The following is a 16,093-nucleotide window of genomic DNA, read 5'->3' as shown; positions in this document are numbered from 1 at the left end:
AAGAAGTTTATTAACCCTTCAGGTGTTTCACAGGAATTTTTGGAATGTTTAAATAAAAATGAACATTTAACTTTTTTTCACAAAAAAATTACTTCAGCTCCAATTTGTTTTATTTTACCAAGGGTAACAGGAGAAAATGGACCACAAAGGTTGTTGTACAATTTGTCCTGAGTACGCCGATACCCAACATGTGGGGGTAAACCACTGTTTAGGCGCATGACAGAGCTCGGAAGCGAAGGAGCGCCATTTGACTTTTCAATGCAAAATTGACTGGAATTGAGATGGGACGCCATGTTGCGTTTGGAGAGCCACTGATGTGCTTCACAGAAGTTTATAATGCAGAACCGTAAAAATAAAAAATCGTTTTTTCACAAAAATTATCTTTTCGCCCCCAATTTTTTATTTTCCCTAGGGTAAGAGAAGAAATTGGAGAGCCACTGATGTGCCTAAACATTGAAACCCCCCACAAGTGACACCATTTTGGAAAGTAGACCCACTAAGGAACTTATCTAGATGTGTGGTGAGCACTTTGACCCACCAAGGGCTTCACAGAAGTTTATAATGCAGAGCCGTAAAAATAAAACAAAAATTTTTTCCCACAAAAATTATTTTTTAGCCCCCAGTTTTGTATTTTCCCAAGGGTAAAAGGAGAAATTGGACCCCAAAAGTTGTTGTACAATTTGTCCTGAGTGCGCTGATACACCATATGTGGGGGGGAACCACCGTTTGGGCACATGGGAGGGCTCGGAAGGGAAGGAGCGCCATTTGGAATGCAGACTTAGATGGAATGGTCTGCAGGCGTCACATTGCGTTTGCAGAGCCCCTAATGTACCTAAACAGTAGAAACCCCGCACAAGTGACACCATTTTGGAAAGTAGACCCCCTAAGGAATTCAACTAGATGTGATGTGAGAGCTTTGAACCCCCAAGTGTTTCACTACAGTTTATAACGCAGAGCCGCGTAAATAAAAAATATTTTTTTTTCCACAAAAATAATTTTTTAGCCCCCAGTTTTGTATTTTTTTCAAGGGTAACAGGAGAAATTGGACCCTAAATATTGTTGTCCAATTTGTCCTGAGTACGCTGATACCCGATATGTGGGGGGGAACCACCGTTTGAGCGCATGGCAGAGCTCGGAAGGGAAGGAGCATCATTTGGAATGCAGACTTAGATAGATTGGTTTGGAGGCGTCACATTGCGTTTGCAGAGCCCCATATGTACCTAAACAGTAGAAACCCCCCACAAGTGAACCCATATTGGAAACTAGACCCCCCAAGGAACTTATCTAGATGTGTTGTGAGAACTTTGAACCCCCAAGTGTTTCACTACAGTTTATAACGCAGAGCCATGAAAATAAAAAAATTTTCCCCCAAAAATTATTTTTTAGCCCCTAGTTTTGTATTTTTCCGAGGGTAACAGGAGAAATTGGACCCCGAAAGTTGTTGTTCAATTTGTCCTGAGTAGGCTGATACCACATATGTGGGGGGGAACCACTGTTTGGGCGCATGGGAGGGCTCGGAAGGGAAGGAGCGCCATTTGGAATGCAGACTTAGATGGAATGGTCTGCAGGCGTCACATTGCGTTTGCAGAGCCCCTAATGTTCCTAAACAGTAGAAACCCCCCACAAGTGACCCCATATTGGAAACTAGACCCCACAAGGAATTTATCTAGATGTGTTGTGAGAACTTTGAACCCCCAAGTGTTTCACTACAGTTTATAATGCAGAGCCGTGAAAATAAAAAATCCTTTTTTTCCCACAAAAAATATTTTTTAGCCCCCAGTTTTGTATTTTCCCAAGGGTAACAGGAGAAATTGGACCCCAAAAGTTGTTGTCCAATTTATCCTGAGTACGTTGATAACCCATATGTTGGGGTAAACCCCTGTTTGGGCACACGGGAGAACTCGGAAGGGAAGGAGCACTGTTTTACTTTTTCAACGCAGAATTGGCTTGAATTGAGATCAGACACCATGTCGCGTTTGGAGAGCCCCTGATGTGCCTAAACAGTGGAAACCCCCCAATTATAACTGAAACCCTAATCCAAACACACCCCTAACCCTAATCCCAACGGTAACCCTAACCACACCTCTAACCCAGACACACCCCTAACCCTAATCCCAACCCTATTCCCAACCGTAAATGTAATCTAAACCTTAACCGTAACTTTAGCCCTAACCCTAACTTTAGCTCCAACCCTAACTGTAGCCTTAACCCTAGCCCCAACCCTAGTCCTAGCCCTAATGGGAAAATGGAAATAAATACATTTTTTAAATTTTTTAATTTTTCCCTAACTAAGGGGTGATGAAGGGGGGTTTGATTTACTTTTATAGCGGATTTTTTAGCGTATTTTTATGATTGGCAGCCGTCTCACACTAAAAGACGCTTTTTATTGCAAAAAATATTTTTTGCGTTACCACATTTTGAGAGCTATAATTTTTCCATATTTTGGTCCACAGAGTCATGTGAGGTCTTGTTTTTTGCGGGACGAGTTGACGTTTTTATTGGTATCATTTTCGGGCACGTGACAATTTTTGATCACTTTTTATTCCGATTTTTGTGAGGCAGAATGACCAAAAACGAGCTATTCATGAATTTCTTTTGGGGGAGGCGTTTATACCGTTCCGCGTTTGGTAAAATTGATAAATCAGTTTTATTCTTCGGGTGAGTACGATTACAGCGATACCTCATTTATATCATTTTTTTATGTTTTGGCGCTTTTATACAATAAAAACTATTTTATAGAAAAAATAATTATTTTGGCATCGCTTTATTCTGAGGACTATAACTTTTTAATTTTTTTGCTGATGATGCTGTATGGCGGCTTGTTTTTTGCGGAAGATGACGCTTTCAGCGGTACCATGGTTATTTATATCTGTCTTTTTGATCGCGTGTTATTCCACCTTTTGTTCGGCGGTATGATAATAAAGCATTGTTTTTTGCTTCGTTTTTTTTTTCTTACGGTGTTTACTGAAGGGGTTAACTAGTGGCACAGTTTTATAGGTTGGGTCGTTACGGACGCGGCGATACTAAATATGTGTACTTTTGTTTGTTTTTTTTATTTAGATAAAGAAATTAATTTATGGGAATAATATATATATATATATATATATATATATATATATATATATATATATTTTTTTTTTTTTTTTTCATTATTTAGGAATTTTTTTTTACACGTGTGGAAATTTAAAAAAAAACTTTTTTACTTTGTCCAAGGGGGGAACATCACAGATCGGTGATCTGACAGTTTGCACAGCACTCTGTCAGATCACCGATCTGTCTGAGAGCAGTGCAGGCTTCACAGTGCCTGCTCTGAGCAGGCTCTGTGAAGCCACCTCCCTCCCGGCAGGACCCGGATGCCGCGGCCATCTTGGATCCAGGCCTGGAGCAGGGAGGGAGGTAGGAAGACCCTCGCAGCAACATGATCACATCGCTTTGCTGCGGAAGGCTCAGGGAAGCCCGCAGGGAGCCCCCCGGCGCAATGCTTCCCTGCACCGCCAGCACACCGCAATCATGTTTGATCGCGCTGTGTCGGGGGTTAATGTGCCGGGGGCGGTCCGTGACCGCTCCTGGCACATAGTGCCGGATGTCAGCTGCGATAGGCAGCTGACACCCGGCCGCGCTCCCCCCGTGAGCGCAGCAGATCGCGCTGGACGTACTATTCCGTCCTTGGGAAGTAGGGCCCACCCCACATGGACGGAATAGTACGTCCATTGGCAGAAAGGGGTTAAAGGGAACCTGTCAGCAAATTTTACCGCTATAAGATGCGGCCACTGCCTTTCAGGGCTTATCTACAGCATTCTATAATGCTGTAGATAAGCCCCCAGGCCAACCTGCAAGTGAAGAAAAATAAGTTTTATTATACTCACCCGGGGAAAGGTCCGGTCTGATAGGTGTCGCAGGTCCAGGTCTGGCACCTCCCATCTTGATGCAATGCGGTCCTCCTGCTTCTTCATGGCTCCCCAGCATCGCGCTCCTGCGCAGGCATACCTGTCACCCCCAAAATCGACGATGAGCTAAGCCCACCAGCATCAGGGGCTTATCTACAGCATTCTAGAATGCTGTAGATAAGCCCCCGATGCATCCTAAAAGATTCCGCTGCGGTCTGGTCCGGGGACTTCCATCTTCTTACAATGTAGTCCTCTTCTTGTCTTCACTCTTCGGCTCCGGCACATGCGTACTTTGTCTGCCGTTTTGAGGTCAGAGTAAAGTACTGCAGTGCGCAGGGTCTCTGACCTTTCCTAGGGCCTGCGCACTGCTGTACTTTACTCTGCCCTCAACATGGCAGAGAAGTACGCTTGCGCAGGAGCACCGATCCTGGGGAGTGATGAAGAAGCAGGAGGCAGAGTCACAAGAAGATGGGAGGCGTCGGACCTGCGACACCCATCAGACCACCCCCCCTTGGTGAGTATAATATAACTTATTTTTCTTCACTTGCAGTTCGGATTGGGGACTTATCTACAGCATTATAGAGTACTGTAGATAAGCCTTGAAAGGCAGTGGCAAAATCTGCTGACAGGTTCCCTTTAAGTAGGCACTTAAGAAGCATTATTATTTGTAGCGTAGCTGCTGGTTGGCAGACGGTGCTGAGCCGGCAGTCAGTCCTGGGGCATCAGTTACAGCCGCTGTTCTATATACACAGAGTGGTGACTGAAAACGAGCCGGCGCCGTCCCTGACTGGAAGAGCAAGGTTGCTGGGAAGAATAAAGTTAATTTTCTCCCGGCAATGGAGCTCTCAGTGTGGGCACCGCAGAGTGTCAAAACGCTATTAAGCTGTAGATTAACCTCATATCTGCTGGTTAATAGCATTTTTTTTTTTTCACAGGACAGGTTCCTTTTAAGGGTATGTGCACACGCTGCGGAAAATGCTGCAGGTCCGCAGCAGTTTCCCATGAGTTTACAGTTCAATGTAAACCTATGGGAAACAAAAACCGCTGTGCACATGCTGTGGAAAAAAACACGCGGAAACGAAGCGGTTTACATTCCGCAGCATGTCACTTCTTTCTGCGGATTCCACAGCGGTTTTACAGCTGCCCCTATGGAAAACTACAGTGAAAACCGCAGAATAACTGCGGTAAATCCGCAGTGGTTTTGCACAGCGGATTTATCAAATCCGCTGCGGAAAAATCAGCAGTGGACCAGAATACGTGTGCACATAGCCTAAGGCTCTGCAGTAGAGCAAAGAGAAAAGACCTCCCTGCACTACTGCTCTCTGTTTTGTAGACCACAGGTCACTTTAAGCCTGCGGTCCACAGAACATCAGTGTGATGCACTGGCTGAGTCACCAATGCATGCACAGAATGTCAGAATGCAAGTTATCGAGGGTCACTATACAGTTTGGGGGCCATCATACAATTTGAGAGCCCATATACAGTATGGGGATCACTGTGGGGGGCCATCATAAAGTGTGGGAGCAATGGGAGGGCTATTATAAAGTGTGGACTACTGTGCATGACCGTCAGTGTGTGGGGACGGCAGCTATTATGAAGTGTTAGGGTACCGTCACACACTGCCATTTCGATCGCTACGACGGTACGATTCGTGACGTTCCAGCGATATCGTTACGATATCGCTGTGTTTGACACGCAGCAGCGATCAGGGATCCTGCTGAGAATCGTACGTCGTAGCAGATCGTTTAGAACTTTCTTTTGTCGCTGGATCTCCCGCTGGCATCGATAGATCGGTGTGTGTGACACCGATCTAGCGATGCGATCTAGCGATGCGTTCGCTTGTAACCAGGGTAAACATCGGGTTACTAAGCGCAGGGCCGCGCTTAGTAACCCGATGTTTACCCTGGTTACAAGCGTAAAACTAAAAAAAAACAAACAGCACATACTTACATTCTGGTGTCCGTCAGGTCCCTTGCCGTCTGCTTCCCGCACTCAGTGACTGCCGGCCGTAAAGTGAAAGCAGAGCACAGCGGTGACGTGCTTTCACTTTCACTTTACGGCCGGCAGTCACAGTGCGGGAAGCAGACGGCAAGGGACCTGACAGACACCAGAATGTAAGTATGTGCTGTTTGTTTTTTTTTTACGCTGGTAACCAGGGTAAACATCGGCTTACTAAGCGCGGTCCTGCGCTTAGTAACCCGATGTTTACCCTGGTTACCCGGGTACCTCGGCATCGTTGGTCGCTGGAGAGCTGTCTGTGTGACAGCTCCCCAGCGACCACACTACGATTTACCTACGATCACGGCCAGGTCATATCGCTGGTCGTGATCGTAGGTAAATCGTATAGTGTGACGGTACCCTTAGGGACATTATACAGTTTGGGGGGTTACTTTGAGGACCAATACACATTGTCTAAGCTACTGTGGGGGCATCAAAGTGTGATGACTACTGTGGGAGTCATTCTACTGTTTTGGGACAGCAGTAGGGACATAATTCTATGTATAGTGGAACTTTTGGAGGCATCGTACTATATGTAGGGGAGCTGTGGGCCCATCATACAGTGCATAATTATTATTGTATGTATTATTACTATTAGGGACAAAATGTGAAGCGCACATGCACAGGAAATGAATATTTTCTAGGGGGCAATTTTACCATCTAGAGATCACAGAAGCGGCATTATTACTATGTGAGGGCACAGTGGTGGCATTACTATGTGGGGCTCTAAGAGGAGCCGTTATTGTACCACAGAGTAGATGCAGAAATAGGGACACATATGGCGACAGCAGCTCAGTATTGGGATATTAGCAGGATGAGGAGTTTGTGCAGGTTGGGGATAGATGTGAACAGAGATGGAAATGTGAAAAGTCAGATGTGTCTTTGTTGTAATCTCTGCAGCTGAGGCCTGGATGGAGAAGTCGACATGTCGGTCTGGGCCAGATGGAAAAGACGGGAAAAGTGAACAACTCCACCAGAAAGAATGTCACCTGTAAGGCTACGTTCACATTAGCGTTCCGCTAATGTGCGTCGCTGTTGCGTCGGCGATGCAGCGGCGACGCGCCCCTATGTTTAACATGGGGGACGCGTGCGTTTTTTTTGTTGCATTTTCCGACACGTGCGTCGTTTTCGACGCTAGCGTCGGACGCAAGAAAATGCAACAAGTTGCATTTTTCGTGCGTCCGATTTTCGTCAAAAAACGACGCACGCGTCGCAAAACGCAGCGTTTTTGCGTGCGTTTTTGGTGCGTCGTGCGTTGCGTCGCCGTTGCACCGGCGCGCAACGCTAATGTGAACGTAGCCTAAGTCACTATCTGTAACTGTACTGTAATCTCTATATGTCCTGCAGGACTGATATCTACCATGTCACCATATGGCGGTAATATCAGTTCTGGTCTTTGTATAGAGACCTATTTTCAATAACAGTGCGGTCGTCTCCTGAGGTTCCCCTATACCCACCGTAGTTATAATCATGGTTACCTGGTTAGGGGCCACAGACAGAAAAGGGCCCAGGTGCAAGAACAATATATGGGCCATTTGGAGCCCAAGAGCTCCTAAAACTGCAAAATTGCACCTTCTTTAGAGGTAAAAATGGGCCCCCTCATCTCTTGGGCTCATGTGCTGCCGCACAAGTTGCACTAATGATATGCTTGTTAGGGGCCCACTCACATGTTTCGCATCCCCCGAGATGAACCCTTAGCTACGCCTCTGGATTGTCTTACTGGAAGGTGAACTGCCGTCCCAGCACCTTCCTCCATACATTTGGTGAGTCTCCCACGTCTTTTGGGAAACTCAAAATGAGCTTTAGAATTTGTGTAATTAAATGCTATTTTCCTGCCCAGTCTTCGATAAACGCCACCTCTATTGAGTGTACGGCTTATTTTGGTCGTATGGACAGATACTCCAGTCTCTGCTTGGAAACTCTGCAGCACCTTCAGTTACCTTTGGTCTTTGTACTGCCTCTCTGATTAATGCCCTCCTTGCCCGGGCTGAGAATTTTGGTGGACAGCCCTGTCTTGGCAGCTTTGTTGTGGTACCATGTTCTTTCCATTTGATAATGGATTTGATGGAGCTCCGGGGGATCATCAGAGATTGGGATATTTTTTAATAAACCAACTACTCAACAGCTTTGTCCCTGACTTGTTTGAAGATCTCCTTGGTCTTCATGGTGGCGTTTGGTTAGTGGTGCCTTTTGCTTATTGGTGTTGCATCCTCTGTGGCCTTTCAGAAAAGGTGTGCATATACTGACAGACCATGTGACACTTAGATTGCACACCGATGGACTTCCTGTCACTAAGCATGTGACTTATGAAGGTAATTGCTTGCCCCAGAAATTTTAGGGGTTTCATTGCAAAAGGGATTAATACATATGCACATGTGATTTTTCAGTTATTTGATCCCATAAATTTAATTTGTGCTTATATTTTTCTCAATTCACTAACTTCGACTGTTGCATGACACACAAATCAGATTACAAAAATATTTAAGCACAGGTTGTAATGTAACAAAATGGATAAAAATCCAAGGGGGGTGAATAGTTTTGCAATCCACTGTATTGTATTAGTAATATATAAATTACCTCTATTTCTTTGTGGATGGGACAAAATGAGGTGCTGATCAGCATTTATGACCAGGCACACATGACTTAGCACTTACCGTATTTATATTTTTCAAATGAACACAATAGTCTCGATTCTACATAGTTTAATTCTATACAAAATTCTGATGCCAAGTTTTAAACTTCAAAATACAGAACAGTTTCTCTTTGCAATGTACAAAAACAAACATATTTCTCAATCTAAAATCAGAAAAAAGGATACATTTATTCATGCAGTGCAAAACACATTGCATGTACCTAGTCCAAGGTATATCACGTGGGTACATTATTTACATGCTTTAAAAACTGTAAAATTGCATTTACTAATATTGTTAATGTTTTAATTCCCAACACAAAAAAAGCATTTGCTTCCATGAGATCTACATATGATTCCATATATATTTGTAAAGTCCTGAATTATCCCCCCTCAAAAGGAGCTGGCGAGACAAAACTAGATACTATATAGAAATAATTCAATATCCCTTTTGTGCATTTTAGGAGGTAATAGTGAGGAACAGTCTGATTTTATAAGGCTCAAAGCTGAACATGTCAGGCACTGGTGGAAAGGAAGGACTCCATGGTGGGGGTCACAAGGCACTCGTTTTTTCACAATAGTATACAGCAAATCTGAACATTTAACAGCTAACTAGACAGTAGGCACTCAACACTGGTGAATAGCACAGTATTTGTGATTCTATGATAGTCTGATTCTTCTCAGATTTTTGTTTTTTTTACAAAGTAAAATAATTACAAATCTTTGGACGGCAACATTAAAAAATAATATTTGGAAAAAGATCAGTACAATTGCAATCAATCACATTTAGCCTTTTGTTTTGTTAATGCCTTTGAAAAAGTGACATTAAAGGGAATCTGTCAGCAGGATTTCAACCCCCCCAAACTATTTATATGAGCATGTAGCTCTTTTACAGACAAGTCCGGCAATACCTTTAAGTGGCCAGTCTACTCTTCCACTAAGGAGAAAGCAGCATTTAAATTCATATGCAAATTGCGCTGAAGGACTATGGTAGATCTGAAGCCCCCTTCCCTACAGCTCTATTCCCCGCCCAGCGCTAACCCCTCTTTCTTGACTGAGCTCCATTGCCTGAAGTCACACAGTTTAGAGCCTGCCAGTCAAGCAAGAGGAGTCAGTGCTAGGCATGGAATAGAGCTGGAGTGACACAGGCTTCAAATCTCCAATTTACTCATTTGCAGATTTCTCACGAATGGAAGAACAGACTGGCCATGTAATGGTATTGCTAGACGTGTATCTGAATGACCTACATACACAAGTAAATAGTTTTGGAGTTGAAATGCTGCTGACAGATGTTGAACATTAATATTACTTTGTGTCCTGTGCAAAATATTACTACTGCAGGATTAATATAAAGATACATAGTAATGAAGCAAGCAGATATGATTGACAATAAAATTAGGGTATTAATTCAGTGTTGGTTTACAATATTTGATTCATAAATTTAAATATATAATATATACTGCAGCCTATTAGAAGTCATGTCAGCAAAATTTTGAATGAAAATGTCAATGATGAAATTAAAGATCTATAAATATTTCACCTAAAGAATAGTAACATTTTCGAAGCAATACAAACCCAGGAGTATTATTGTATTACGACAAAGATCAGCTAGCGAATAAAGCCAAATGGGGGTTGATGCATTTCTAGTCTTAAATTGGGGCTACATGCAGACTTAGGCTGGTTTTCCATTTGCGTTGGGCAGAGCTGAGGAGGGCTGCTTACTTCTTCCGTGAAGCCCCGCCCACTGCCGCACCTCTTCCATTCAGCTCCGCCTACATCTGCATGCGTCCTGTGACTATCTTTAACATTGGGTACACAGGCCATGCAAATGCGTCCTCATGCGTTGTTTTGATGCTGCGCCGACCGCAACAAATGCAACATGCTGCGTTCGGCGCAGCGTCAAAACGATACATCCGCATGGCCTGCGTACCCAATGTTAAAGATGGGTACATAGGATGCATGCAGATGTAGGTGGAGCTGAATGGAAGAGGTGCGGCGGGGCTTCACAGAAGAAGTACGCACCCCTCCATAGCTCTGCCCAACGCAAATGTGAAACCAGCCGTAAAAGGGTCGTCTCATGTTCCATCAGCGACTGCAGATTGCCACATGAATGCCAGGACACGTGGTGCCTACATTGCTGTAAGGCTAGGTTCACATTGCGTTAATGGCGTCCGTTAGACGGACTACGTTACGCGGTGGTAACGTAGTCCCTAACGCTGCCATTAACTCCAATGTCGGACGCATCGCTAGCGCACGCCCACAATGGGCGTGCGCTATCGATGTGCCGTCATTGAGTGACGGACCCCGAGACGCAGGCTGCAGCGTTTCCGGGTCAGTCACTGCTAGCGCAGATAGAGCTAGCAGATGCTCCATCTGCGCTAGCGCGGTGCCAATACCGGCACTTGCATTAATAGCAGCCCGTTCACGTATGTGTTGAACGGGCTGCTATTAACGCAATGTGAACCCAGCCTAATGGCGACAGTGCAGGAGGAGAGTATAAGCTTTTCTTATTTTACTTGCCCATAAGTAATGGACAAAATAACTATACAAAAAATTGCAACTGAACCTCCTGTTGATGTGGTTTGTCATAAATCTGTATGTAGCCCCAGCCTTAAAAGTTGACCTGCCCCCAGAGTAATTTACATTCATTCTTCCCATAATAAAAGTACAGAGAAAATCAACAAGTTTCATTATACGTAATGCTGAGACATAAGCCTGTCATAAAGTACAGCTTCCTAGTATGCAACTAACCTCCAGACCAGTCCAGTCCATCAATGGTTAAGTTAAACATATACAATGTACTATCAGCTAATAACATACGTTTACTTTTTAATTAACTGAATATCATGGGGTACAATGTTTGCCTGTAGTGTCCAAAGAAAGACTAGACAGTATGTAGTGTGTGAATGACGACAAAAGTGCAGTACATGGCATGGATGTATTGCACTGAGCGCCATCAACAGGACTGCGATTGCTCGCATCTTCTTCCTTTCTGTAATCCTTGGATTAAATGTATAGATCGTGTGCATGTAAAAAATGAACTGCTGGATATTAGACAGAGGCACCCAATGCGATGGGCTTTATAATGCTATATTCGCTCATATAGCATGTACAAATTTAAGGCAACAATGTTCTAATTTTCTATAACAAAAGGTCACTTGGTGATATTAAAAAAAAAATTACAGCAAGGATTTATAATTACTGCAGTGATGGGGGTATAAAGGATGCAAGTCACGAAACGTTCCATGCACTTGTATGAAATATGAGATTCCGCACAGGTTATATTATAATCCATGACAGAATCACAGCTTTTTAAAAACTTGATATCAAGTTACCAAGACTTTTAAGGAGACCTGATGACAAGGGCTTCCAGAACTTCATACTTTTGAGGGAAAAATGTATAGGACAAATTAGATTTTTCCTTTACCTTATTTCAGGCTGACTGAAAGCCCCATACACATTAGACTAATGTCTGCTAGAATGATATCCACGAGGTCGGCTGATAATATAATGTGTATGAGGAGATGCCAACCAGGCATGTCCAGTTTTAGAATGCCAATCACATTGTTCTCCAAGAGATAAGTCGGGGGCTGACAACAAGTCAGGGGGCGACTTTCTCATAGAAAACTCAGGTGCGCTCGGCTGAACGAGCGCTAGTGTATGGGAGAGTCGGCAGAGATGGCTGCTAGCCGAACAATAGCCACCTTATGTCTATGGGGGCTTGTATTCACTCCCAGATGTTATCGGCTCCAATTTTTAAGGTAGAATGAGTAATGTTCCTAACACTTGTAAATACTAAATATATGCAATAATATGTTAAACACCAAAAGGAAAGAGAAGATTTGAGCCTTGGACAGGAAAATAAAAATCTTTTGCTACCAACTGTTACAATGTAATTAATGGTGAACTATATTGTGTTCTCCACAACAGTTAATAAGAGGATTTCTTCAATGATTGTTAAACTGCCAAAAAAGGAACAGTTTTACAGGTTTCATGGCCAGGATTAACATTTGCTCTCAGTTTATTTATAAATGTCATGAATTGATAAAGTCCTGGACAATATTACCTTATGCTTAGAACGTTTGGACATGTCAGTAATTTGGTGGGTGCTACCTGCTGCTAGAAAACAGACAATAAGGCTTGACAGTCATTAAATCATCATGACAAACATGATAAATTGATTATTTCAGATCAACAATGTTCTCAAAGAAAGAAAGAAAAAAAACAAAGTCTGTTTCAAACAGTGATGTAGCACATAAAATGCCCCTCAAACATTTTCTGAATGGGTTGCCTGAAAGAAAAAGTCGTGTTCTTAAGGGTGGTTGTCATCAAATTTTTGAAAGATTGTCAAAGAGAGGAAGAATATGTTCCACTAAAAATCTACAAAGTAATCAGAGGGTTAGCAGTATTGCCTGAAGCAACTAATCGAAAGCAACAGTTTTAAACAAAGTCAATCTGAAAAGCTCATACGTTGAAAACTGGAGAACACACAAACTTGGCAGTGTAGTAGACAGATTACATTTTACGACACATCGCTAATCATTCGTCTACATATACTACATACGTTAAAGAAAGAAAAGAACATGCAGCCAGAGTGTATACTCCTAGCAGAGCTTACAAGTAGCTGGTTGCAATGCTTTTGGAGATGATCCACACTTGAAATGCATGGTAAATGTGTAATTTTGCAATTAACCAACAAACTGTAAGGTGCCACAGATAAAAGTGAAGTCACAACTCCACCTAGGTCCATAATAAAGCAACTAGAGAATAAAAACAGTAGTGGAGGAAACACACACATCCTTATCAATGGGGGTTAAAGAATCCAACAGTTTGGGACTGAGGGGCATACATTATTTATGACTTGCAGTGGTGTAATGTATAAGGCTGGATTAAATCCATGGAATGATAACCCAAGAATTCTTCTCAAAGTCTTGGTCAAATCAAGGATGGCCCAAAGATATTCCGACAGCATTCAACATTCTTGCTTGGAGGCACATCAATCTTCTGCATTTTCTTTAAAAGTTCAGAAGGAAGTTTCTCATAAGCAATTCTGTATTCATTGTCAAAGGCCTCTAAATGAAGAATACCAAAACATAAATATATTAGCTTTCTTGAAGCCTGCAAACATGAACTTGTAAGTCAAATCACAAATCTTTGACCAAGCGTGGTCTGTTTACACAAAAGTACTGCTCTGACCTTTTCGCTGCCAAGGATCTCATACTGTATGTCCTCACACGAAGGCACATCAGTTGCCAAGATAGGAGATATGTATAACTATATGTCAGGCTAAGTCGCGGCTAGTGCTAGAGCTTGTTTTAAAGATAAGAATCTCAGTTATAAAACAACACCAAGCTGGCACCTCTTGACGTGAGCCAGCCAGAACTGAATTACTGAAGGTTAAACTAAGAGCTGGATGTATGTCTATAGCTCTCACTTCCGATTAGATTTCAAATGGTGTTCTCAGTTTAGATGGAGCTTTGAGCTGTAAAACAAGACCATGCAGACTCTAGCCATAATCCAGGCTGAGATATAGAAGGGACTCCTCCATCTTCCACAATAGGACGAGTGAAGGAGGAGAGTGGTGCCTGTGGGGCAGTTTACAAGCTGCAGGAACAGGAGGAGAATCTGAAGTCATTTTTATAGCTTTTTTATCATCTCTGAGTGCCTGTTAAATACAGAATTGCAGCACTTTTGCAGTTTGTTTTTGGCAGAGCGGTTTCTACAGGTGAAAGGCAAAATTTGCTCTCTAGATAAACTCGCTCCTATCCTGTGATAATTAATCACCCTTCCTATGCCTAATTAAGCAGTTTATTGATACCTCCATTCACATTTGCCAGTATCCAAACTGTGGCACCAAAAACTCCCAACTGCATGCAAAGTTTAATTGAGAGTAAGCCTTTTACATAGTCCATAACTGATCCTTAGCGTAAAATAAGTTGTCCACTTCCCTAATGATGAAAGTGGACTACAGCAAAAATAATTCAAAATTTTAAAATTCAAAATACATTTTAACGATACATGATAACCTAAATTACTGCACCTTGTCAGGGACTTTAGCCCAATGCTAATGTAAATTTGTGGAGTGAGGTTAGAAATCTAGGACCAGGTTGGTGGTTTGAAATTCAGGAGGAAGCATAAGCCTTCATCACTACTTGTATCTTCTATTTCGCAGGCCACGTAGCACTTGATACACTAGGCGCAATATGTAATGTACACAAGTATCAGCACTGTTCATCATTATGTAGGACTTGGAGATCACAAGATCCCCAGCTGTCTGCCATCATAGCAAGGATGCTGGATCCATGTAGACCCAGATCAACTCTGCCAGTCACAGAGCACTGCAGGACAGGGATAACTGGAGCTACTATGGAATTCCCAGATAAGTTTATGGAAAAATTGAGTAATATAAGGAAATTAAAAAAAATTTCCAAAAAGATATTTTATGATCTCTTGAGGGACAAATTGGACACAAAAAAATGTACCAAAGAAAAAAAAAAAAAGTATAGAAGAAAAAACAGAGAAAAGTGGTCATTAATGCCTTTGCACGTCTGGTCTTTATGGCCTTAGTTTGTGTAGCTATTGAATACAATTGCGTATACCGTATTTTTCGCTTTGTAAGATGCACTTTATTTCCCCCAAATTTGGGGGGGAAATGGGTATGTGTCTTACAAAGCGGATATACCGCTTACCGTTACAGGCTGGGATGAGGGGGTGTCCGCCGCCGCTGTCGTGCTTGTCCGCTGCTGCCCAGGGTGATGTTGGAGTCTCCGGTGCTGCGGGGGGCTCTGCCGACATTTTGGGAAAGGCCAGAGCCCCCTGGCAGTTCGTCCATGCTTTACTGTGCGACGGACTCCAGGAAAATGGCCGCCGGAATCTCGGGAGATGAGATTTCAGTGCTGAGATCTCATCTCTCGAGATCTTGGCCCCAAGATCTTCATCTGTGCATGCGCCGCCTCCCGGCGGCCATTTTCCCCAAGTCCACCACAGAGGAAAACATGGACGAACTGCCGGGGGGGCTCTGGCCTTTCACAAAATGTTGGCAGAGCCCCACGCAGCACCAGAGACACCCTTGCAGCACAAAAGACACCCCTTCAGCACAGGAGCCCCCCTGCAGCACAAGTGCCCCCCTGCAGCACAAGTGCCCCCCTGCAGCACAAGAGCCCCCCTGCGGCACAAGAGCCACCCTGCGGCACAAGAGCCACCCTGCGGCACAAGAGCCACCCTGCGGCACAAGAGCCACCCTGCGGCACAAGAGCCACCCTGCGGCACAAGAGCCACCCTGCGGCACAAGAGCCACCCTGCGGCACAAGAGCCACCCTGCGGCACAAGAGCCACCCTGTGGCACAAGAGCCACCCTGCGGCACAAGAGCCACCCTGCGGCACAAGAGCCCCCCTGCAGCACAGGACACCTGCACACCCCCCTCATCCCAGCCTGCAGCAACGCTCCACTCCTGCCTCCCCCACTAGCGACCCTGGGACCCCGCTTCACCACAGCCACCACCCCCGGCAATAAGACACATGGATTATAAGAAGCACCACCAATTTATTAAAAAAAGTTTTTTTCCTATTTTTCTCCTCA

At 43.7% G+C, this 16,093-nt stretch overlaps 1 protein-coding gene across 2 annotated transcripts in view; it reads right to left on the bottom strand.

Annotated features, from left to right (window-relative positions):
• Positions 1–8,572: 8,572 nt before the first annotated feature.
• Positions 8,573–16,093, bottom strand: part of DENND4C (DENN domain containing 4C) — a 181,820-nt gene continuing 174,299 nt past the window's right edge. For both annotated transcript variants that reach the window (XM_069766158.1, XM_069766167.1), the window contains exon 33: positions 8,573–13,586. In XM_069766158.1, coding sequence (XP_069622259.1) covers positions 13,450–13,586 — 137 coding nt within the window. In that variant the 3' untranslated portion in view covers positions 8,573–13,449. The remainder of the gene's footprint in view (positions 13,587–16,093) is intronic.

This window comes from Ranitomeya imitator, chromosome 1 (assembly GCF_032444005.1).
Source record: "Ranitomeya imitator isolate aRanImi1 chromosome 1, aRanImi1.pri, whole genome shotgun sequence".
Classification (NCBI taxonomy): domain Eukaryota; kingdom Metazoa; phylum Chordata; class Amphibia; order Anura; family Dendrobatidae; genus Ranitomeya; species Ranitomeya imitator.
The sequence above is the reverse complement of the archived record's forward strand: the minus strand, read 5'-3'. Positions and strand labels throughout refer to the sequence as shown.